This window comes from Phaseolus vulgaris, chromosome 7, assembly GCF_051622355.1.
Source record: "Phaseolus vulgaris cultivar YP4 chromosome 7, ASM5162235v1, whole genome shotgun sequence".
NCBI lineage: Eukaryota > Viridiplantae > Streptophyta > Magnoliopsida > Fabales > Fabaceae > Phaseolus > Phaseolus vulgaris.
The window spans coordinates 55,273,540-55,293,663 of record NC_143504.1 but is presented as its reverse complement, the minus strand read 5'-3'; the positions used below and the strand labels follow the sequence as shown (position 1 = coordinate 55,293,663).

The 20,124-nt window shown below is 28.0% G+C and overlaps 3 protein-coding genes across 6 annotated transcripts; all 3 read left to right on the top strand.

Annotated features, from left to right (window-relative positions):
* The first annotated feature begins 1,590 nt into the window (after positions 1–1,590).
* LOC137830385 (pfkB-like carbohydrate kinase family protein) lies at positions 1,591–6,846 on the top strand. 4 transcript variants are annotated; one of them, XR_016523543.1, is made up of 9 exons: positions 1,591–1,723; positions 2,537–2,662; positions 3,347–3,449; positions 4,366–4,413; positions 4,494–4,591; positions 4,740–4,854; positions 4,960–5,038; positions 5,560–6,121; positions 6,595–6,846. XR_016523543.1 is itself a non-coding variant. In XM_068637680.2 (9 exons), the coding sequence occupies exons 1-9, from the start codon at positions 1,673–1,675 to the stop codon at positions 6,651–6,653; spliced, it is 1,245 nt and encodes a 414-aa protein (XP_068493781.1). In that variant the 5' UTR covers positions 1,591–1,672; the 3' UTR covers positions 6,654–6,846. The 4 variants fall into 4 exon arrangements, 3 of the variants coding, with proteins under 3 accessions (XP_068493781.1, XP_090161518.1, XP_068493782.1); XM_068637680.2 differs by having other exon boundaries at positions 4,960–5,042; XM_090305392.1 differs by having other exon boundaries at positions 1,594–1,723; positions 4,494–4,623; positions 4,960–5,042.
* Positions 6,847–9,755: 2,909 nt separating this feature from the next.
* Positions 9,756–11,825, top strand: LOC137830382 (golgin family A protein). The gene is made up of 2 exons (XM_068637675.2): positions 9,756–11,012; positions 11,254–11,825. Exons 1-2 carry the CDS (start codon positions 10,577–10,579, stop codon positions 11,493–11,495), a joined length of 678 nt encoding a protein of 225 aa, XP_068493776.1. The 5' UTR covers positions 9,756–10,576; the 3' UTR covers positions 11,496–11,825.
* Positions 11,826–18,912: 7,087 nt separating this feature from the next.
* UNE15 (Late embryogenesis abundant protein (LEA) family protein) lies at positions 18,913–19,807 on the top strand. Its single transcript, XM_068635008.2, has 3 exons — positions 18,913–19,052; positions 19,168–19,302; positions 19,532–19,807. The coding sequence occupies exons 1-3, from the start codon at positions 18,999–19,001 to the stop codon at positions 19,607–19,609; spliced, it is 267 nt and encodes an 88-aa protein (XP_068491109.2). The 5' UTR covers positions 18,913–18,998; the 3' UTR covers positions 19,610–19,807.
* Positions 19,808–20,124: the final 317 nt, after the last annotated feature.

The window sequence follows — 20,124 nt, the reverse complement described above, 5'->3', positions numbered from 1 at the left end:
TAAAATTGTTCCATGTATGATGATTGGCTATATTAATATTATTATTATTATTAATATTTTTATTAATGTTATTATTTTTTTAATAATTTGTATGTAATGTTGAATTTATTTATGTATATCGATCTGTATGTAATAATTTGTTTGTAATGTTGAATTTATCAATAAATAATATTTATGGATAATATCCATATGTAATGCTGAATTCACTTACGAATTTGTATTTGTGTGCAATAATTTATAAGTTTTAAATTTATGTTAGTGTAGTGTGTTGTTTTATTCTATTAAGAATGGTTTATAAACAATGTTGTTCTTTCTCTACTCCTCCTAGTATAAAAGTGTCTTCATTTCTTTTACATTGTACAATTTGAACTTTTGAACTTCATAAGTTCCTTTTGTACTTTGTTTGGTGGATGTTTATGTTCTTCATATATGAGAAAAATTTCATATTACTATCATGCTTATCTTAAACTAGTTATGGATAGTTTCAACAAACTTTTCATATAGAGAGTGGTTAGTAGCACACTGATATATCAAAACATAAATTTGTATAACAAGAAAGACAAACTTAGTCTTTGTAGAATAGTGTGCGTATCAACTTTTTCTCTAGATAATTAATTTATTGTACTATGTTTTACAAATTTATTTTTTATGGATAAGAACATGATAAGGATAAGTTAGGTTCTAAAACTTAGGAGTTATTTGATGTAATTGGAATTGAAGATGGATAACACGAAACAAGAATAAAAACAAGAAGCATAAAAAGTAATAAAAATTTTGTTTAGAGGAAGATCACTAAAGAAACACTTAAAAAATCAAAGAAAAAATAAAGAAGCAAAATGAAATGTAGGTCTTTAAAAGATTGTATAATATTTTAAGGAAATAAAATAATATTCTATAAACTTATGTTGGGTGTCCATAAGGAGAGCAAAAGAAATAGTTTTTATCTTCAATATGTCACTTTCAACACTATTTGTTTATATAAGTGTTTGCCTATGTCACTTTCAATACTTAAATGTTTTTTCTTGAATTAAAAAAGTCCTCATATACTCTTGTAAGTGTTTTTTCACTTTTTGATAATCATCCATGTCTCAAACCAACAAGATTAAAGAGTTAACTTTGCGTTAATTAATAATATTTTTAAAATTATAATTTCTGAATAAATTTTAGAATTAACTTATGTGTAAATTAATTTTTAAAAATTTTTATTTGATTTTTTAGTTTTATCATGTATATAAGCTAATTTTAATTTATAAAAAATCTAATGTTTTTCTCTCCTAAAAATATCTAAAAAAAAAAGTTGAATAAACAAATTTTTAATCATTAAAATTGTATGGAACTAAACATTTATAATTCACTATTACAAAAAGGGAAAAATGCAATTTAACCTTTTTATAAATTTTGAATTTTCTCTTGTTTTCTCTTTTTCACCTACTTTCCTTCTGCAGATCCAATATAAATACAACTAAGATTATTTAGAATTTAAAATTACAATTATTTTCAATATGTAATTATAATATATAATATTATAAAAATTACTAAAAAATATTTTTAAATTAATCTTTTATAGAAACATGTTTTTATAATTTTGGGTTTAGGGTTTTAGTAATTAGGGTTAAAACTGGAAAATATCAAACCAGTGGCCTCATCTTCTTCTCCGTTTCAACCGTGAAGAATGGCGGAGTCCACTGTCCCTAAAGGGGCCCAAAAACCCGTCACTTCCAAGGTCCCTTTTTCCTTTTCTTTTCGTTTTGTTTCCCTTTACAATTTCCGACTAAGTTAAACGAATAGAGAACAAATTAATGTACGAGTATACTCACATAAGAGATACTTGAATCCAGAGAGGTTTCGCTCAATTTCTTCCGCTATCTGATTTGGAGCAAAACAGTGATTTCATTTTGGACTGGTGTTTGTTTAACATGTTGCTGTCTCCAGTGATTCACTAGGGAGTTATATGTATATTTTATGATGATTAATACATCATAGATTATTTGTGATTAGGATTAACCTTCTATTAATCCACAAACAATTTTGAAATCCCACAACACTGTTCTTCAGTGGTAGTTCCACTCTATCTATTTGATGTTTTTCAAGCACTGTATTACATCTAGTGCATTTCGATTTGGAGGAGCCAATTTCCTGAATGATGCTTGAACTGGAGATGAAGTATAAAAGCATAGCTTTATTGGTACAACTTCATAAGGACAAAGAGAAAGTTATAGGTTTTTACTGAGCAACTATCAAGACATGCCTTTCATATGGGTTTATATAGTATTGAATAACCTTTGCCAGTGTAGGAGTGGAGAAAAATAGAGTAACAGGAATCGAGGGTAGCATTAGGGGAAACATAGGATTGTGAAATGAGACTAATAAAATGGTCATGCATCCAGCAAGCTCTTTTCATGATAATATTTGTTTACTCCCTACCTTTCTTTTTCATGTTATTTTTCTTTTATTTATCTCTTCTTTTAACTTATCATTGTATTCTGTGCAAAATTATTTGATGTTTGTTTGTTTGTTTGTTGTTGTTGCTGGTAAGGTTGCGTTCAGAGGTAAAAAATTGGAGCATGGGGATGGAGAAGTAGTCATAATTGGGGGTATGGTGTTGGACATTCACGCTACACCTTCAGTGAGAGCAAATTCTGGAACAACTGTCCCTGGCAAGGTTGTAATCTATCTATATTTTATCTGAGAAGGAAAGAGGAAAAGAAACCTAATAGGGTTCTGTTTGTATACTTCACCAAACATTTACAGGAAAGGAAAAATAAAATAAGTTTCTAAATAAGAAAAATAAAACAAGTTTCTAAATAAGAAAAATAAGTTTCTATACAAGGTAATTCTAGTTGATGCGTTAACTAAATTGTCACAGCCCTTTCATATTAGCTGAACCAAAAGCTGTTGTTAATTTTTCCTTCTTATTTTCTTTGCTTATAAGTGATCTTAAACAAGTTAATCCAAATAGTATATATACAGCCCATTCAGTTGTAAGTAGTCAATATCAGGTAAAGTTGATTACATTAGGTGAAGACAATAGCTAATTGCTTCTCATTCAATGCTGAATGAGAGGTTGATGCCTGCAACATCTATTTTACCATGGGTCTAAAACTTCCAAAATTTGAAGTTACTTTGAGATATTTCTAATCCAAGTTAAGTGAGGTGGAAAAGAAAAGACTGAACCCAAAACACTGGTTAAGAGAAACTAAGTTCCTTGCTACTTAGACCAACTGACATTGGTTAACTCAATCTTCTTAATGACGTGACAAGCATAAGCAGCGCTGATTGAATATTCTCAGTTATTCTTTTTCTTTTTCATGTTTATATCTATCTTCTTATACTGGAGAATTTTCAGGTCTATTATGTCCGAGGAGGTGTGGCTAGGAATGTAGCAGAGTGCATGTCAAAACTAGGAGCAAAGCCATTCATGATTAGTGCTCTTGGGTTTGACATGGCGGGTAAATTCTTACTATCACAAAGCATTTTCTTGCAATGCTGTCATTCTTTTTACTTCAAGCATTATTGTGGTCAAGAGGCACCCTTTATGGCAACTTCAACTGATACCTATTAAAATCTGTTGACTGTTCAAAATTTTGATAAATGTTTATGTCCTACGTAGACTAAAGCACAGAAGTAGTATTGCTTTTAGCAAAATGTGATATAAAATAATTTTCTTAAGAATCTATGGAGTCCTGGAAATGAGAGGAAAGGATTGTAAATGGTCCTTGGATGGAAATTTTATAATGATTATGAAATCCCCAATCCTACAAATATACAATGAATTCCCTTCTACGAAATAGATATGGTGTGCTTCTACCCATGATACTTCATTAATCTGATTGTAGTACGTGTCAACTCCTACTAATTAACTCCAGTAATGTTCTAGATTTTACTGACCTGTGGTGGCTTAATTATTGATGTCTGATGCTTTACACTTTGATTTTTAGACTACCTTTAATTACTTAGATCCCTGATTACAATATAAGACTTTCTACACTAAATTAACCAGTTAAATATTTAGAAAATGGCCATTGCGTGACAAAAGCATCTAATCATCTAAACAGTAAGAACATAGTTTTCATTTTGTATCACATACATACCCATGAGCATGGACAGTACAATGATAAATGGGTAGTCAATGTATACTAAATTTGTATCTTCATTCTTTCCTTATTCCTACAATTAACAAATTATAAAGTATCCCAATCTATAATGTTTTGAATTAAATATCCCTCCAAGGATGCAAACTGATATGCATGCCATTCCAATCTGTTAAGAATATTCTGTGGATTTCCTTTAATTACTAAGACACTTTGATGAAAATGACATATGGAGAATAATTTTCTTCTTTTACTCTATTTCTTCTTTTTATAGGAAACCTGTTGTTGAATCAGTGGAAATCTGCTGGCCTATCTTCAGAAGGCAAGTTATTTTTTCTTCATCATTAGATATGCCATAACTATGTAAAGTAACGATTTTGTGTGTTTTTGAATTTGAGGTAGGTATTTTGAAGGATAAAGATATTGAAACTCCAGTTGTATGCAATGTATTTGACATTAATGGTGAGGTAGCAGCTGGTGTTGCTAGTGTGGAAGCTCTTGTAAGTTGACCATTCAAGTATTAAGCTATCAAGTAATCTCCTAACTTAAGCAAGCTAAAAGATGTATTTTGAAACTTTTTTTGTAATGACAGTTGTTGTAATAGACTGAAGCAAGGAAAACAAATATAATACAATCATTTTGTTGCAGGAAAAATATTTGACACCTGACTGGATCTTGCGCTTCAAAAGCACTTTACTTTCTGCTCCAGTGTTAATGGTGGATGCAAATATGAGTCATCCTTCTCTTGAAGCTGCTTGTAAAAGTACATTGCATGCCAACATTTTAATTCTCTATTTTCCTCTCTCTGCTGGATTATGAACTCACTACAGATGTTGTTTTCCACTGCATAAATATCCATATTCCTCAGTGGCGACTGACATGGAGTGTCCTGTTTGGTTTGAGCCAGTATCAGTTACTAAATCCCGAAGAATCAGTTTTATTGTTGAGTATGTGAGTGCTATGCTCTACACAAACTTGATATTCTTTATTAGATTTATTTCATGGTTTGTTTAAAGGTGGTTGTGAGTAATTAGGGACTGCAGTAGTCTGAAGTAGTATAAGAGACTGGATAAATTTCGTGCGTTTAGTTTACATAGTGGAGGCTCTTGTTTATAATATAAGTCATAAATACAGTGGACAACAGTTTCTATAATTTATATGAATACATACAATTCACAATATCTCATAATATCCTTGATTGCAATATTTACATAATCCCTGATTGTCGTAGTAAACAGTTTGTTTTGTGTGTCATCAGCTTTCCTTACTTTGTCTTGAATTCTTGATATTCATTATCTTAATAATGATGTTATCATATGCATAAATTTAAATATTTACCAGCATCACTAGTTTTTTTAGATATATTACATTTGTTTAGGATATGATTTAACTCTATCGACATTATAGGATAGCATTTGTGTTTTTCTGTAAAAATGTTGTTTTTGACATTTGTGCATATTTTGTTCAGGTGACTTTTGCTTCACCAAATGAAGATGAACTTATTGCGATGGCAAATGCTTTATCTGGTAGTGATGAGTTTCAACCACTTAAAGAAAGTCAGAAGAAAAATATTTCAGTAGTGTCTTTGTTTCAATTGCTGAAACCAGCAATATGGGTTTTGCTAGAAAAAGGCATTGAAGTGGTCCTAGTGACCGTTGGATCTAATGGAGTGTTTCTATGCAATAAAGGAGGGCCTCGCCACTTTGAAAACCCTACAGAGAAAATAACTCGGAGTGGTTTTGGTGGACAATTATACAAGGCCGTCATGCAAAAATGCCCACCTAGTCATTATTCTGGCTTTTCAGAACTTAATAAAAGCTCTCATATTTTTGCTGTGCATTTTCCATCTCTTGCTGCATCAGTTGTGAGACTTACTGGTGCTGGTGATTGCTTAGTCGGTGGAACACTTACATCAATTTGTGCAGGATTAGATATTATGCAAAGTGTGTCAGTTGGCATTGCAGTGGCTAAAGCTGCTGTTGAGGCTGAGGCTAATGTCCCTAATACTTTCAATTTATCAGCTATCGCAGGTAAAGTTTTAGCCTTGTATTTTAGTTATAGCCATTGTCATTTGCATATATAGTTGCTATTTTTTGTTAAATGTTTGAAAGTTATGTAGTGAACTGATTAGCATCCCTGATAATAAATAATTCATTTTTGTTAATTTCTATTGCTTTTCTGTTTGGAGATTGGCAGCCTACATGTTGACTTGAATCAGTGTTTGAGAAATGCAAAATTCAGATGAAGCCTAACAATATTTATTTGAATCATGGATTAAGATGTAAATGCACAGCAAAGAGATGTTGATATAATATCCTATGGTCTAACCCAAAACGAGAAGAGTTTGATTAGGCAAAGTTTTATGTTGTACACTACTTATTCAATAGTATTTCCTCTTCAATTGATTTTGTATGGTTTTGTTATTATCGGGTGCTTCTACAACCATGATGATGCGATCTTCTTTTCAATTATGACCCTCTGTTTATTTCTCTGTCTTGTGCAGATGATGCTAAATCTGTATACTCCAATGCCAAAGTTCTTTTCCACCAATCGATGTTGTAAATTTTGAATGAGGATTATGGTAGATAAACAGCTTGAGTTGTGATATAGCAACCTCCAATCATTTAGGAATTTTCAATTAGATTTCCATTTTTTTTTAAATTGTATCTTTGATTTATGTTAACTTTTTTTTTTTTGAGTTTGTACACAAATTTCTTTATTATTATAATCATAGTTATTATAGTGTTTGTTTAAACTTATTCAACATGATTTGATTTGAAATGTATTAAACATATTTTGTATATTTTATTTTCTTCTATATTGAGTAACTCAGGTTCTCATTTTTTAAAGTTAAGTGATGGTTCAATAATAAGCAATTTTTAAGAGTTTTAAGAGTCTTGAGAGTAAAAGGTAAAGAATTTGATTAAATTTATCCCATGCATTAACCGATTTGTTTTATGTAAAAAATAAAGGGTTTTTTTTTTTAACAATAACCAACATCGTAAAGTTTTCAACCCAATATTGAATATGTCTTTCTACCTTTAACATATGATATCTAACATTGTATAAATTTATAAATCAATACACCTAATAATTATTTTAATACGCACAACTACTAATTGATCTTCAAAAAAATATAACACAAATGAATTCATATTACCATTCTAAACAACAATATTAGTTTTAAATGACTTTTTTATGATAACTAACTTAATGCTATAGAAATTATCAAGGTAAATGAGATAATCTAAAAATAAAGGAATAACTTGAAAGCAAGTGACAAAGATAAAAGAAAGATATATACACTCTAAAACAAAAAAAATTAACAAAAAATTAACATAATAAACTAACTTCCACTCAGTGCTAAGCTTGCTCTAACATCCACTCATGTATAATACATTCCTTATCACTTATTCAAAAGTCTTGAAATTGATTTTAACTATTAAGATAATTTATTTTGTTCAAAATCTAGATACATAAATTTTTCTCAAATCATAATTAACACGGTAGCATATCTCGAGTTTTATAAAATAATTATTGTGAGACGTCTCAAAGAGCTTCTCATATTTTAACATTATTAAAATAAATAATCTCTAGAACATCCATCTTTTTCTTTTCAAACAATTTCCATACTATATCACGATAGTAATAATATTTGAGATAAATAGACATCCAATATCAACACAACGAATACAAGTTTTAAAAAAGTTAAAATAAAAATAAATAAAACCATATATATATATATAAATGGAGATATAATCAAGATTGTTTTTCTTTAGAAATTTACTTTATTAGTAGGCCAAATAAGTCAAAATAATGTTTGGGAAATTCTCGCTCCATTATATCACTACAAAAAAATCAGTAAATAGAAATCAATTTTTAGATACTAAAATAATTAGTTGCAATAGTAACTAAATTATAGACCATTTTAGGGACTAAATAATTTTTTGGTTTCTAAATTAGTTTATATTATTGTTAAATGATTTTTAAATTGGTATCTAATTAGCTACCAATGTTTTAACTACCAATTATTTAGATTCTAAATTTAGTAGCAAAACCTTAGTTGCTAATTAGATACCAATTTAGAAACCATTTAACCATAATAGAAACTAATTTAGAAACCAAAAATTTATTTAGTTTCTAAAATGGTCTCTAATTTAGTCAACAACTAATTATTTTTTTTTCTAAAATTGGTTCCTATTTCATGATTTTCTATATCAATTTCAACTTATACATGATTTGTCATTAAAATAGTTAAAATATTTTTTAAAATGACAAAAATGACCTTAAATAAAAGGAGAGTGTGATTAAAAAAATACTTCTGAAACCTCTTTTCTGAAATATATTTATGCATTCGGATTTCCGAAACATATTTTTAAATTTCATAAACTTTTGTCTAAAATGTATTTTCAGTTTTTGTGATTTGGATTTTCTTTTTCAAAATGTATTTTTTGTATTTCGAATTTTCTTATCAGAAACGAGATTTTTAATATGGAATTGTATTTTTTGAATTTCAGATTTTCAAATCTGAAATAGAGGATAATATTAAAAAAAATTGAAAAAAAGAAAGAGTATAGCTTGGAATTGATATGGTGTAAGAAGAATTTTCCTAATCTTAACTTTCATATAAGAATTGTTACATCATAAGCTCACTCTTTGGTTAAAAAGGTTGTAGTGATTACACAATTCTTTGTATTTATGTAAAAATATGTTAGTCCAAACATTACACTTGATTTACCTAACCTCTGTAACCTCTGAGCTCTGTCTGTCATAGGTAATTGATGCATCCTCCAACACAAGCACCGTTATTAAAAATGCATGATTCACCCTCAAAGTCAAAACCATGAATAAAAGTGTAAACCACACACCTAACACAGCTACTTGATAACTTTTAACCACATTAATTTGCAATTTAAGGAGTTTTGTGCAGACTCATTTGGTGCCACAAGGTGAGCATGGGCACATATATCTACTGACATGTACAAAGGACAATAAGATTTAAATACCATACCAAAGAAGATGAAGTAAAACACAGACCCAATTAATGGTACTAAGTTATTGACCATGCAGGGAAAACCTACACTACAAGGCCATAATCACAGGAATGCTACAAGTCCTTTTCATGCAGGGAATCCAAAGGTGGCATCCACATACCATTATTAATGTTTTGTACCAGCATGCATGGTGTCGTATAGGGAAATATACAAATATCAAGCATTCAAAATTTGTTTCTTTAGAACCAAAAAGACAATCATTAATGGCTGCAAAAATAGGGTGCTACTCAAACATGGCTGAGTCTGAGTTTCAGAATATTGTTGTCACACTCTCCAAATGCGCTTCCCATCACAACCTTTCTTAGCCTAATCTACTATTTCTCTCTTAGGCATGGACCACCCAATGCTTCTTTCTGTCAATTTTTTTATCAGAATTACACATCTATGTGTCCCAATGGAGTACTAAATCACTATTTTTGGTCGTTGGATGTGTAATTAAGGTGTCTTTTATCCTTCAAAATACGTGGGGGTTCAAGTGTTAGTCATGTGGCTTATGGGGCAAAGTTTATTCTATTGTTTAGGGAAAAGTGGAAAACATTTCTTTATTCCTTGCTGATAATTGTAGGGGAATTTCTCCATTACAAAAGTTGAGCATTCATGAAATTTCCTTACTTTTCTTGTTCTGTCTGATCAACATTGACTTTTCGTTTGCACAAATTGTCACCTAGTAAGTACAGATTTATTTTCTCCCTTTCTTGTCTCTGAATTTGTGATCTAAAAAAATAAACCATATGATTAAGTTCCAATAAACTGTCACAAAACTTCACGAGAGTTGTATTTAGATGCACTATGGTCATGTGAGAAGGAATACAGCACAAAGATGCTAATGTGATACAATCATTATAAATTGTATCAGTCTCTTGTATATTAGTGTCCGTATCGTATTAGTGTTTAAGTTAATATTTGTATTTATGTGAGTGCTTGTGATTTAAATTTGTTAATGAGATATTGAGCTATTACTTAGAACTTATTTAGGGGAGAAATGCATATATAAGCATTAAAAAAATGTAGGAATGTTAGCCAATTATATTGTTTAATAATTGGGGGGGTCATAAATCTACCCCACGCTCTCAAGAAATATTTGCATGTGAATAGGTGAATTCCTATTTATAATTGGTATGCAGCCAGAACATGTGGTGTGTGTGTGTCGAATGTAAATTCTCACAACTTGGCAAGTGCTATTCACGAGCACATTTCACCACTTCCATTATTGAAGTGTGAGTACAACAATGACCCTTATCTGAGTTTCATAAAATAGGCCAAAAATTTTGGTGAGTTTTCTATCAATTTCTGAAGCCTATAGCCTACCCTGTACTCAAGTTTTACACCACCATTCATCCTCCATCATTATTATCATTCTCTTCTTCTCTCATCACATTATAATAAGTTGCCAACACACAACCCACCACCACTTTCATAGGGGCAGCAAACATGGGTGGAAGAGTGAGCAAGAGTGGGAGGAGTTCTGAGAAATATGTGATGAACTTGAAGGAGAAAGTGAGGCTCTTGCAAGAAGAGATAAAGGAGATGATGTACGAGAGGGAGAAGGAGAGTAGGAGCTATGAGAGGGACATAATGGTGTTCACTTTCAAGGAGGCAGATTGGAAGCAAGAGGGGAAGAGGCTGAGGGAGGAGGTGAAGCAGTTAAGGAGTTTGGTAGAAGAGAAGGATGAGAAGATAAGGGAGATGGAGGTTGGAATGATGGAGAAGAACAGTGAGAAGGAGTGGGAATTGATGGGGACTAAGCTCTTGGTTGAGCAGATGAAGGAGGAGAGAGCAAGAAGAGATGAAGCTGTGGAGAAGTGGAAGCAACTTTATCTTGAAATCAAGAATGAGCTTGATGAACTCATTCAAAGGACATATGATGGTATCTCTCTTTCCCTATCTATACTTTTTGTACTTCTTTTAGCAAATTGTAAGTTGTAGAACATCAATTCTTGGTAATTTGCCTTTCCCTTCTCTAAGTAACTAGTCTATAGTAAAATGTTGAAATATTCTGGTTATTATTTTATTTGAGATAACATTATTAGAGTGTATCTGAAGTATTATCCGAAGTATTGTTAGTTTTGATTTGGTTTGCCTTATTTGTTTTTTGCTGTGTTTCACAGGAGATGGACTGTATTGGAAAGCAGAGGAAAATGACATCCAAATGGAAAATCTGAGGAAGGAATTGCAAGAAAAGGAGGAAAGTATGAAGGCCTTAAAATCCCAATTACTTGCAATGGAGAAAGAGAAGTACAAAAAGGAGAGGGAGTTTGACTTGTTAAGGCAAAGCCTGAGGATTATGAATGGCAAGAAGAATTCAAATCAAACAAAAGAGAATCTCTTGAGGAGCAAATTAGGAAAATGAAAATGCAAATATAGTGCATAAAAACTAGGTTTCATATCCAAAATTGACCAATGTGGTTGAGTATGTATTATTGTATACTGGGTTAGTGGGTTGGTTTATATTTTTCAAAAGCACCTATTTTCCTTTCAATTTTGTCTTCCCTCCTTTTTCTGCAGAAAAATAAGGAAACCAGTACTTTCACAGAAGATAAATATTCTTCTTGGATCTTGAAGGATGCAGAACAAAGAGGAAGAGTAGCATTTTTTTTTCCTTCTGGACTAGTTTAGTCATTGAATGTGGCAGGGTCTAAGGACTAGTGAAAAAGATACAAAGAATATGGTTATTTATTTACCTATTTTGTTTTCATTATTTAGATTCAAACAAAGTTAGTTCTAATAGAAGTTTCTGTTCCTCTGATTGAATTTGGTATATTTTCCATCAATGGCAAATCAGTATGGTGCCCATCTACTCAGTAGTCACATCTCTTAGGTGAGTTATGAATTTGGTATATTTTCCATCAATGGCAAATCAGTATGGTGTCCATCTACTCAGTAGTCACATCTCTTAGGTGAGTTATATATATGTTGAAATTTTTCTATCAGATTAAACTAATATTCATCAATATTCATTCACAAAATAAAAGCACCATGTGACTGTAATTAGTACAGTAAGTAAATGAATAGCATGGTTGATAGAAACCAGTAGCATATTTAATGACCAAGATGAACTATTTTATTCAATTATAATGTTATTTTATCCTATGATGAAAAGAGGTAAAAAAAAAACAACCCTGATTGAAATTTGGAGTAAAATAAATAAATAAATAAATAATTCTAAAAGCTTTTAATAAATTAAAGAAATATTTTCATATTGTTTACTATGCTTTACCAAAGGTATCCTTTTTCAGTTTCTGATATACTAACTGACAAATGTATAATAAACTTTGGCTTTGGCTTTTTGTAAAGGATGGATAAGTAATTACAGGCATGGATGATAAATTAATATTTGATATTTAAATGTACCAGGGCAAGAGTGTTGGTAATGTATTTTTTAGTATAATTTATTTATTTATCTATTAATCAAATTTCATTTAAGATATAATTTTTTAGTAATTGGATTCACATTTTTTTTAATTTAGCTATTTTATCACACACACAAATGTGTATGTATATATATTTAGTCGAAATACAAGCAAGCGTTATCATTTGTCTTACTATAATGAAAAACAAAAAAATACAATATTTTTTTTATATAATTATTACTATAATGAAGAATAATTACCAAAATATAAAAAAGTAAAATATATAAAAAATAATTGTAATTTTTTTTATTTTTTTATTTATAAAAAAATATAAAAATAATTATCCTTTATGCACATTTTATATTTTTATTTTATTCTTAATTATATTTTAAAATTAAAAAAAAATGAAAACAATCTATCCAAATCCTAGAAGTATCTAACACACATTTCAACGTCAAGACTTCAGGTTATATTTGAACAACATAATCTATTATAAAATCACCAAATACTATTTATTTATGTAATCATTGTAATTAATTTTATTTATTTTCTTAAAAAAATAGAGGTATGGAGTGTTTATATGTAGTAAATATATAATTTGTGGTTTGTGTATATGTTTAGTAATTTGTTATGTATGTGTTGATAATCCTATTGATATATAAATATATTATTTATACTTATATATATAAAAGAGAATTTTTTTCTTTTATCTTTATATCAATATTTTATTTTATTTATTTTATAATTACTTAAATTTAAAACTAAAAAAAGTTAATATTAAATTTGAAAGAAACTGTTTGAGAAACGTGCACTACATTTATTTGTTTGAGAAATGTGCACTACATTTATTTGAAAAGAATGAGTCAAATAAAACACTTTGAATTGAAACTTAGTTTAATGGAGAGTTACTTTAAGGGAAAAGCATACACTACAAAAAAACAAAATTAAGAAAAGTGTTAGAAAAAAAGACTGAAACGGAAAAAAGAACAAAAATAAAAATAAAAATGAATGTAATGAACAAAAATTTAGTTTTTTTTTATTCTTGCCAATCTAAAGGCATTTTTTATTGTGTTATAAATTTGAATTTGTTTAATATATTTTTTATTGTAACTTAATTATTAAAATTATATATTGAAACTCAGTTGATGAGAGAAAATATTTTTATCTTATTTTTCCTTAATAATATTTGATATTTAAAAGATACAAATACACATATAATAATATACATATAATATACCTACTATTATAATAATAATAATAATAATAATAATAATAAAAGTAAAAAAATGGAGATACAGAGGCATTCTTTGCACTTGTGTTTCCGCTAGTAGTATATAATGTAAGTAATGAGTGATGTATACATATTGTATACAATAATATAATCATTAAAAAAATTATTAAATAGTACCCAAAATTAAAGAAAAAAATAATTAATAACTATGAGTTTTAACATTTTTAAAAACATAATTACATCTTTAAATAATCTCAATTGCATCCCGCATCCTCATGTCTTTCTTCCAGTCGCAACATTTTCATTCTCTTCATTTGAGTTTGAGATAACAGTTTCATCATTAGAACGTGTGTGAGAGATTTATCGATAATATTAGTCGTATTCAACTTTTTCAATACAAAGATAATTTTTTTTAGTTTTGTATTCCATTTTTATATCTCACTAGTTTTTTTATTTATTTTGTGATCACAAAACTTACTTTAATCACTTACGTTTACTATCAATCATCAGAAACAACTACTACCACACAAAAACGAAGAAGAAGACTCTACATTTTTTACTATACTCAGAAAGATATTATTGAAATTAAAAAAAAAAATTATAGATAAGGGAGAAATGTATCGAGGTGTGGAGAGAATTTTTCTAAATATTTAATGACAAAATCTCCACAAATTTGCTTGTGTGTTTGGATTTTTTTTTCAATAAAACATGTCCCTTTCCAAAACCCTAAATGAGAAGCAAGTATACTTTTGCTTTTGCAAAAAAGAATATTACATTTGATATATGTTTTCCAAACACGCACTTCATAATTATTGGTAAAGTGAAAGCGGAAAGAACAAAAAGCTCACAACTCATAAATTCAAGTTACGAGATTTTTTTAAGGTGTGAATCTAAATTTCATATTAAATAAAAAATATAAAATAAAATCTACAAATCTATTAAGATTCTAAAGCTTATTACTTTAACACTTTATATTAGAGATATTATATATTAATTATTTATGTAGATGTAATTCAAGTTTTAGTGTTATGGTTATAATACTTGAATAAATTATTATTTTATTATAATATAATATTTATATAAAAAAAACAAGTATGGTGTAGTTGTCTTTTACTATTTGTGTGAAACCAACTTTATTTTTTTTAAGTGTAATTAATAAAAGAAAGGAGATATCACGTTAATGTCAAGAACTTTCCTTTTTTAGAGATTAAACTTATATTTTGAGGTAGAGACACGTCTTAAAGGGAAAAAAAGTACAACAAAAAAGTATTTCCACTTAAGAATATTTTATTTTATTAGCTCAAGATAAAGATTAACTTAATTTCATTATATAAAATAAATTAAGCATGCAAACAAACTATTGAAACTTAAAGTTGATGAATAACTTTATTCTTTAAATAAATACGTGATTATGAGACTTGTTCCCATTTTATGTGTATGAAAATCAATTATTAAAATTTATTAGTATTTTAAATAAATCTCAATAATTTAAGAAATTAATCATTAGTTCTCTCTATAACACCTTAAACTAAAAACAAACAAAATATTAGTGAAATTCTTGATGTATGACATGTTTTCAAAAAAATGAAATGGAATCCGTGATGTATGAAATTTTGGTAAGAAAATTTTTCATCACTCTCATCAATATTGGTCCCCTTTTGTAAAAGGTTATTGAAGAAGGAGTTGAAAGAAAGAAAACCTAATCATGTTTTTTTTAATGTTAATCATGACAACTGAAAAAGGAAGTGTTTTTTTGTAAATTATTGAGCCATTGATGTATGGAAAGTCCAATGTAATATATCCTATATATATGAATCCCATGATTTCACTAGCTAAAAAATTGTGTTTAATTTTTATGAAGTGCAAAAAATTGTAAAATTAATATTTGGTTGAATAAATTTAAATAATGAGTTAACTATGTTTTTTTAATGTATTTTTACATGAAATTGTTTTTCATTCTAGTCTAAACTTTATACCTTCTGAATAGTGTAGTCAGAAAATTATTGGGATGAGTCATTGCCAGTTTTTTTTTCCGATCTCAAGTCTGAGAAATAATATCGCTAGAGTCAATTACCGCATTCGAGATATTGTCCGCTTTGGAAGTCGGTGCTTCGTCACGATTTTGTCCTTAAAATGCATCTCAGAGAGTTGAGGGAAGAAGGTGTATTTAAACTGCCTTTCGCCTCGACTCTTGAGTGAGACTATATTGACGGTACTAGAACACTTGTTACCTGGCAAATCGATTTTCAATGTGAACTAAAATGTTAAAATATTTCATACTGAATTATCTCTGATATGAATGTTATAATATTATAATACAATTTACGTCGAAAATTTGTAAAGATTTATTTGTTACGTAAAATAAAACACCGATAAATATTCATTCCAATAATTTACTTTCGTGTTATAGAAGATGAATAAAAAACATATTTCAATAATTATGTGGTAGAAGAAGAAGAAAAAAAACCTATGTAAATTTTTGAAAAGACACTTTAACCTACATTGATTTAAAATCTTAACATATATGTGGCGACAAAGGTTGAATCTCATAATAAATTGTAAGTGTAAATAATAGTTAAATTTAGATTGTGGGGGCATAAACCCTCTCTTGAGAAAACAACAATGTTCTCTTACAATGAGGTCCCATTAGGAGAATCTAGGGCATTATTGCACTTACTTTATGCCATAATGCAAAAGCAAGGTTTTTTCTCCGTTTTCTTCAGGTTTTAACATTTTCTATCTATCGGATTCAATTCTTGTCGCAATAATGTTCTAAGATTCAATTCAAAAAGGAACAAAAGGTATAAAAAAAAGTTGCATATTCAACACTTTACGTTGCACTGCTACATCATTTTACATATTCACATATTCTGAAGTTTCACAAAAGAAACCCAAAGAAAAAAACACTGAAAACTTTATTATCGATAATTTCAAGAGAAAAAAAAATTACAAAGCATGGATGCAAAGACTAAATATAAAGAAAAACAAAAATGCATGGAAAAAACACAACAATTTTGATTATTATAAATTGTCCAAAGAAAACAAGAAAACAAATCATCTAATAAAAAAAAACCCTAAACCCTAATAAGAAAGGAGACCGTTTAAGATAATTTTCAATATAATTAAAGTTAAAAAAAATATTATGAAAACACAAATGTAAGTTAATATAAAACTTAATTTACACTAATAATTAATCAAATTTGTAATGAAAAACTCTCCTATTTACTAAGGAAAGTTTTAACTATGATAGGTAAAAATCGAATTTCAATTAGTTGATAAAAATCAACATAGAGTTGAATCGAGATTATGATAAAAAAAATGGAAAAAGTTATTTATTGAGAATGTCTATAGGATTTTGACCTAATTTTTATGGGAATAAAAACTACATATAAAACTCATTAAAAGCCGAACTGCATGGAACATGTCAAGGAATAATGTATTGGTACTCATATTCTTATTTTCAAATTTCTTGAATTATATATTTGTTGTCTTGCTAATTTTATTTTCCAATTGTTTTTTTATGACATATTTATTTTGGGTTTTCGAATGATTGTCTTTGCTTTATTATGATTTTTTTATAATTAAATATATGTTTTTTTCGTTCTTATATAATATAAATTTATTTTTTATTTTTAATTTAAAATTTATACATGTAGTAAAAAATTAATAAAATGAATATTGTCATTCTTTTAGTAAAATTAATTTGTTACGTAAGTGACAAAGATTCAGTCAAAATGTTTAAAATTTAAATTAGAGATAAAAAATAATTTTATTTGAAAGTACTTGGAGGAAAAAAAAAATATTTAATCTATTTTATTTATTTTAAAATTATTGTCTTGCTCTTGCATTCAGGTCTTTATTCAACTTTGACTGAAGTCAATATAAACATTACTTTTGGTTTTACGCATTTCATTCAAATTATATTAAATTTCTTTGTCGAAATATTTTCAAGTTTTGATCTTCTACTTTATTCCCTCAATATTAAACTTATATTTAAAACCTGTATTATGTTAATGTTTATTTTAAAGATAAAACATATTCTATACAAATAATCGTATCATCACAATTTGGTTGCATTCTAAATTTAGTTTTCTTTAATGCTTAAATTATTTAATATATTTAAACTGAAAATCTTTACAAATTGCTAGTCTGGGAAAAATAAGCCATAGAAATATTTATTTAATTTTAATAAAAATAATATAATTTTCAACTACCAATTTTGATAAAAAAAAAATTTATTTTTTAAAATATATTTTTTAGATTATAATTTATTTTCACTGTATTTTTTTCATTTGTAAAATAGGTAAAAGTAATAATTTTTGTGTTTGGGTCTATAAAGCCCAATAAGACTAAGGGGTGAAGACATTTGAAGAGAAGAAAGTAAGAAACATTTGAAATCTTGATTTGAAAGACACACCAAACGAATTGGAATAAAATTGTAATAGAAAGATTTGAATATATTTTCCATTTTACCTTTTTAACATTATGCATCAAACTTTTAGTAATAATCTATAAGCTAAATGACAAGGGAAAGATATACATAGTACCAAAATATCTCTTTTTTTTATTAAAAACCACAAAATTATGTGGATCTTATATTTTATTTAATATTGAATATAATATTTTCTCAATCTATAATTTTCATCCATTCATTTTAAAATTGAAATTTGACTTTTTAGAAACTTTTCAATTTTAACCAAATCCTTGATTTTAGGTATGTTTTATTTTTTTCATTTCAATTAATTGAACTCTGAACCTGATTTCATTAATTTAAATGTAATGTAAGAAATAGAATAAATATAGAAAATTAAAAACATAATCAAAATTACATATTTTCTAAAATAAACAACCAAAAGTTTCTATTTTAAAACGAAAATCAAAATTGTAAAATAGAAACTTTTAATGTGGTTACCTTTCTGTCTTTTTTACCAACTTGGATTTCTGATTTAACTTGATAATTTTCTAAAATTTGTAAAGTCATTTACAAAATTTACATGAAAAATATGTGGTTAACATTTATAATACTTTATAGTTAGTTTGGGTTATACTTATACACTTAAATTTTCATTCAAAGCCCATTTCAGAAGCAGAAAAATGCTCACATTCATTAACACACTATAATGATCCTATAACTTTGCATTTCTTACATCTCAAACCACACCACACTTCTATATATAAAATAAACCTTATGAAACAAGATCAATAAAAAACATCATTAACACCATTTTACATCATTACTTGTACTTTTTCTTTTTCATCAAATCAATCAAACATGTCCAATGCCCAGCAAAGCTTCAGTGCAGGCCAAACCCAAGGCCAGACTCAGGTCAACAAACCACACATATCTAACACTCTCTTCCATATTACTAACATCAATTTCATTCTAAAACTTTAATATAATCAATTTATAGGTTTGTTAATATTGTTTGATTATGGTTCAGGCTCAGGCTGAAAATTTTGTTCAGTCTACAAAGGAATCAGCTTCAGCAGCTGCTGACAAGGCTAATGCAGCTGCCAACTCAACAGGGCAAACTGCTGAGCAAAACAAGGACGAAGCTGCTGGTTTTCTCCAACAGGTTCTGTTAATCTATGTTCTGTTGTGATTTTCAATGCAACTTCTTCAAGATTAATTTCTTTTATTCATTAACTATCGAAGTAAACTTTTAAGTTTCACAAAATATATTTATAAGATGAAGTTTTATTGTAATTTATATTTATATGCTATGAAATGTTCTATACTTTAATCGATTATTCTCTATTCTTTAATCGATTTAAGATTTTAAATTTAATTATACTTTTTTTCAGACTGGGGAACAAGTGAAGAACATGGCTCAAGGTGCTGTAGATAGTGTGAAACAAACACTTGGAATGGAGAAGAAGTGAAGATAGAGATCATGATCAAAGTTCTTTTTTCAAAGGGTTTAGACCAAAATAATAATTATATATATGTTTCTTTGTTTTTGTAGGTTCTTGCTTATTCCTAGTTGTTTGGGATTAGCAAAATTAAGTATTTATTGATTAGTGATTGTGGAGTTTTGTTGGAGGAAAATCAATTTCATTTGGTAATAAAAAAAGTAGGTTACTTAAACATATTAGGACTAAAACAAAATAAAAGAGACCTAAACAAAAATTGAAATTTTAACAAAATATTAAGAGAAAAGCATTTAAAAAATATAATAATATTTAAAGATAAAAAACATATTTAAGGCTTCTACATTTATATAATCTTCAATAAAATGTAGGGATTGAGTCCTTGATAAGATAATGCTCATGAATAATATATCAAAGTAGTTTTTCATACCCAATACAAACTAGCATGTATCTGTGTCAAGTAACCATTTTTTTTAATAGATTGAATACATTTTTCATCCATATATTTTTACATAAGATTGCCTTCT

What these genes read in the sequence shown, in the direction of transcription:
- LOC137830385 (XM_068637680.2), top strand. Translation starts at nt 1,673, where the DNA reads ATGGCGGAGTCCACTGTCCCTAAAGGGGCCCAAAAACCCGTCACTTCC. An exon ending in GAACAACTGTCCCTGGCAAG is followed by an intron (nt 2,663 to 3,346) that starts GTTGTAATCTAT and finishes GAGAATTTTCAG; the next exon opens with GTCTATTATGTCCGAGGAGG. An exon ending in CAATTTATCAGCTATCGCAG is followed by an intron (nt 6,122 to 6,594) that starts GTAAAGTTTTAG and finishes TGTCTTGTGCAG; the next exon opens with ATGATGCTAAATCTGTATAC.
- LOC137830382 (XM_068637675.2), top strand. Translation starts at nt 10,577, where the DNA reads ATGGGTGGAAGAGTGAGCAAGAGTGGGAGGAGTTCTGAGAAATATGTG. An exon ending in CATTCAAAGGACATATGATG is followed by an intron (nt 11,013 to 11,253) that starts GTATCTCTCTTT and finishes TGTGTTTCACAG; the next exon opens with GAGATGGACTGTATTGGAAA.
- UNE15 (XM_068635008.2), top strand. Translation starts at nt 18,999, where the DNA reads ATGTCCAATGCCCAGCAAAGCTTCAGTGCAGGCCAAACCCAAGGCCAG. An exon ending in AAACCCAAGGCCAGACTCAG is followed by an intron (nt 19,053 to 19,167) that starts GTCAACAAACCA and finishes ATTATGGTTCAG; the next exon opens with GCTCAGGCTGAAAATTTTGT. An exon ending in CTGCTGGTTTTCTCCAACAG is followed by an intron (nt 19,303 to 19,531) that starts GTTCTGTTAATC and finishes ACTTTTTTTCAG; the next exon opens with ACTGGGGAACAAGTGAAGAA.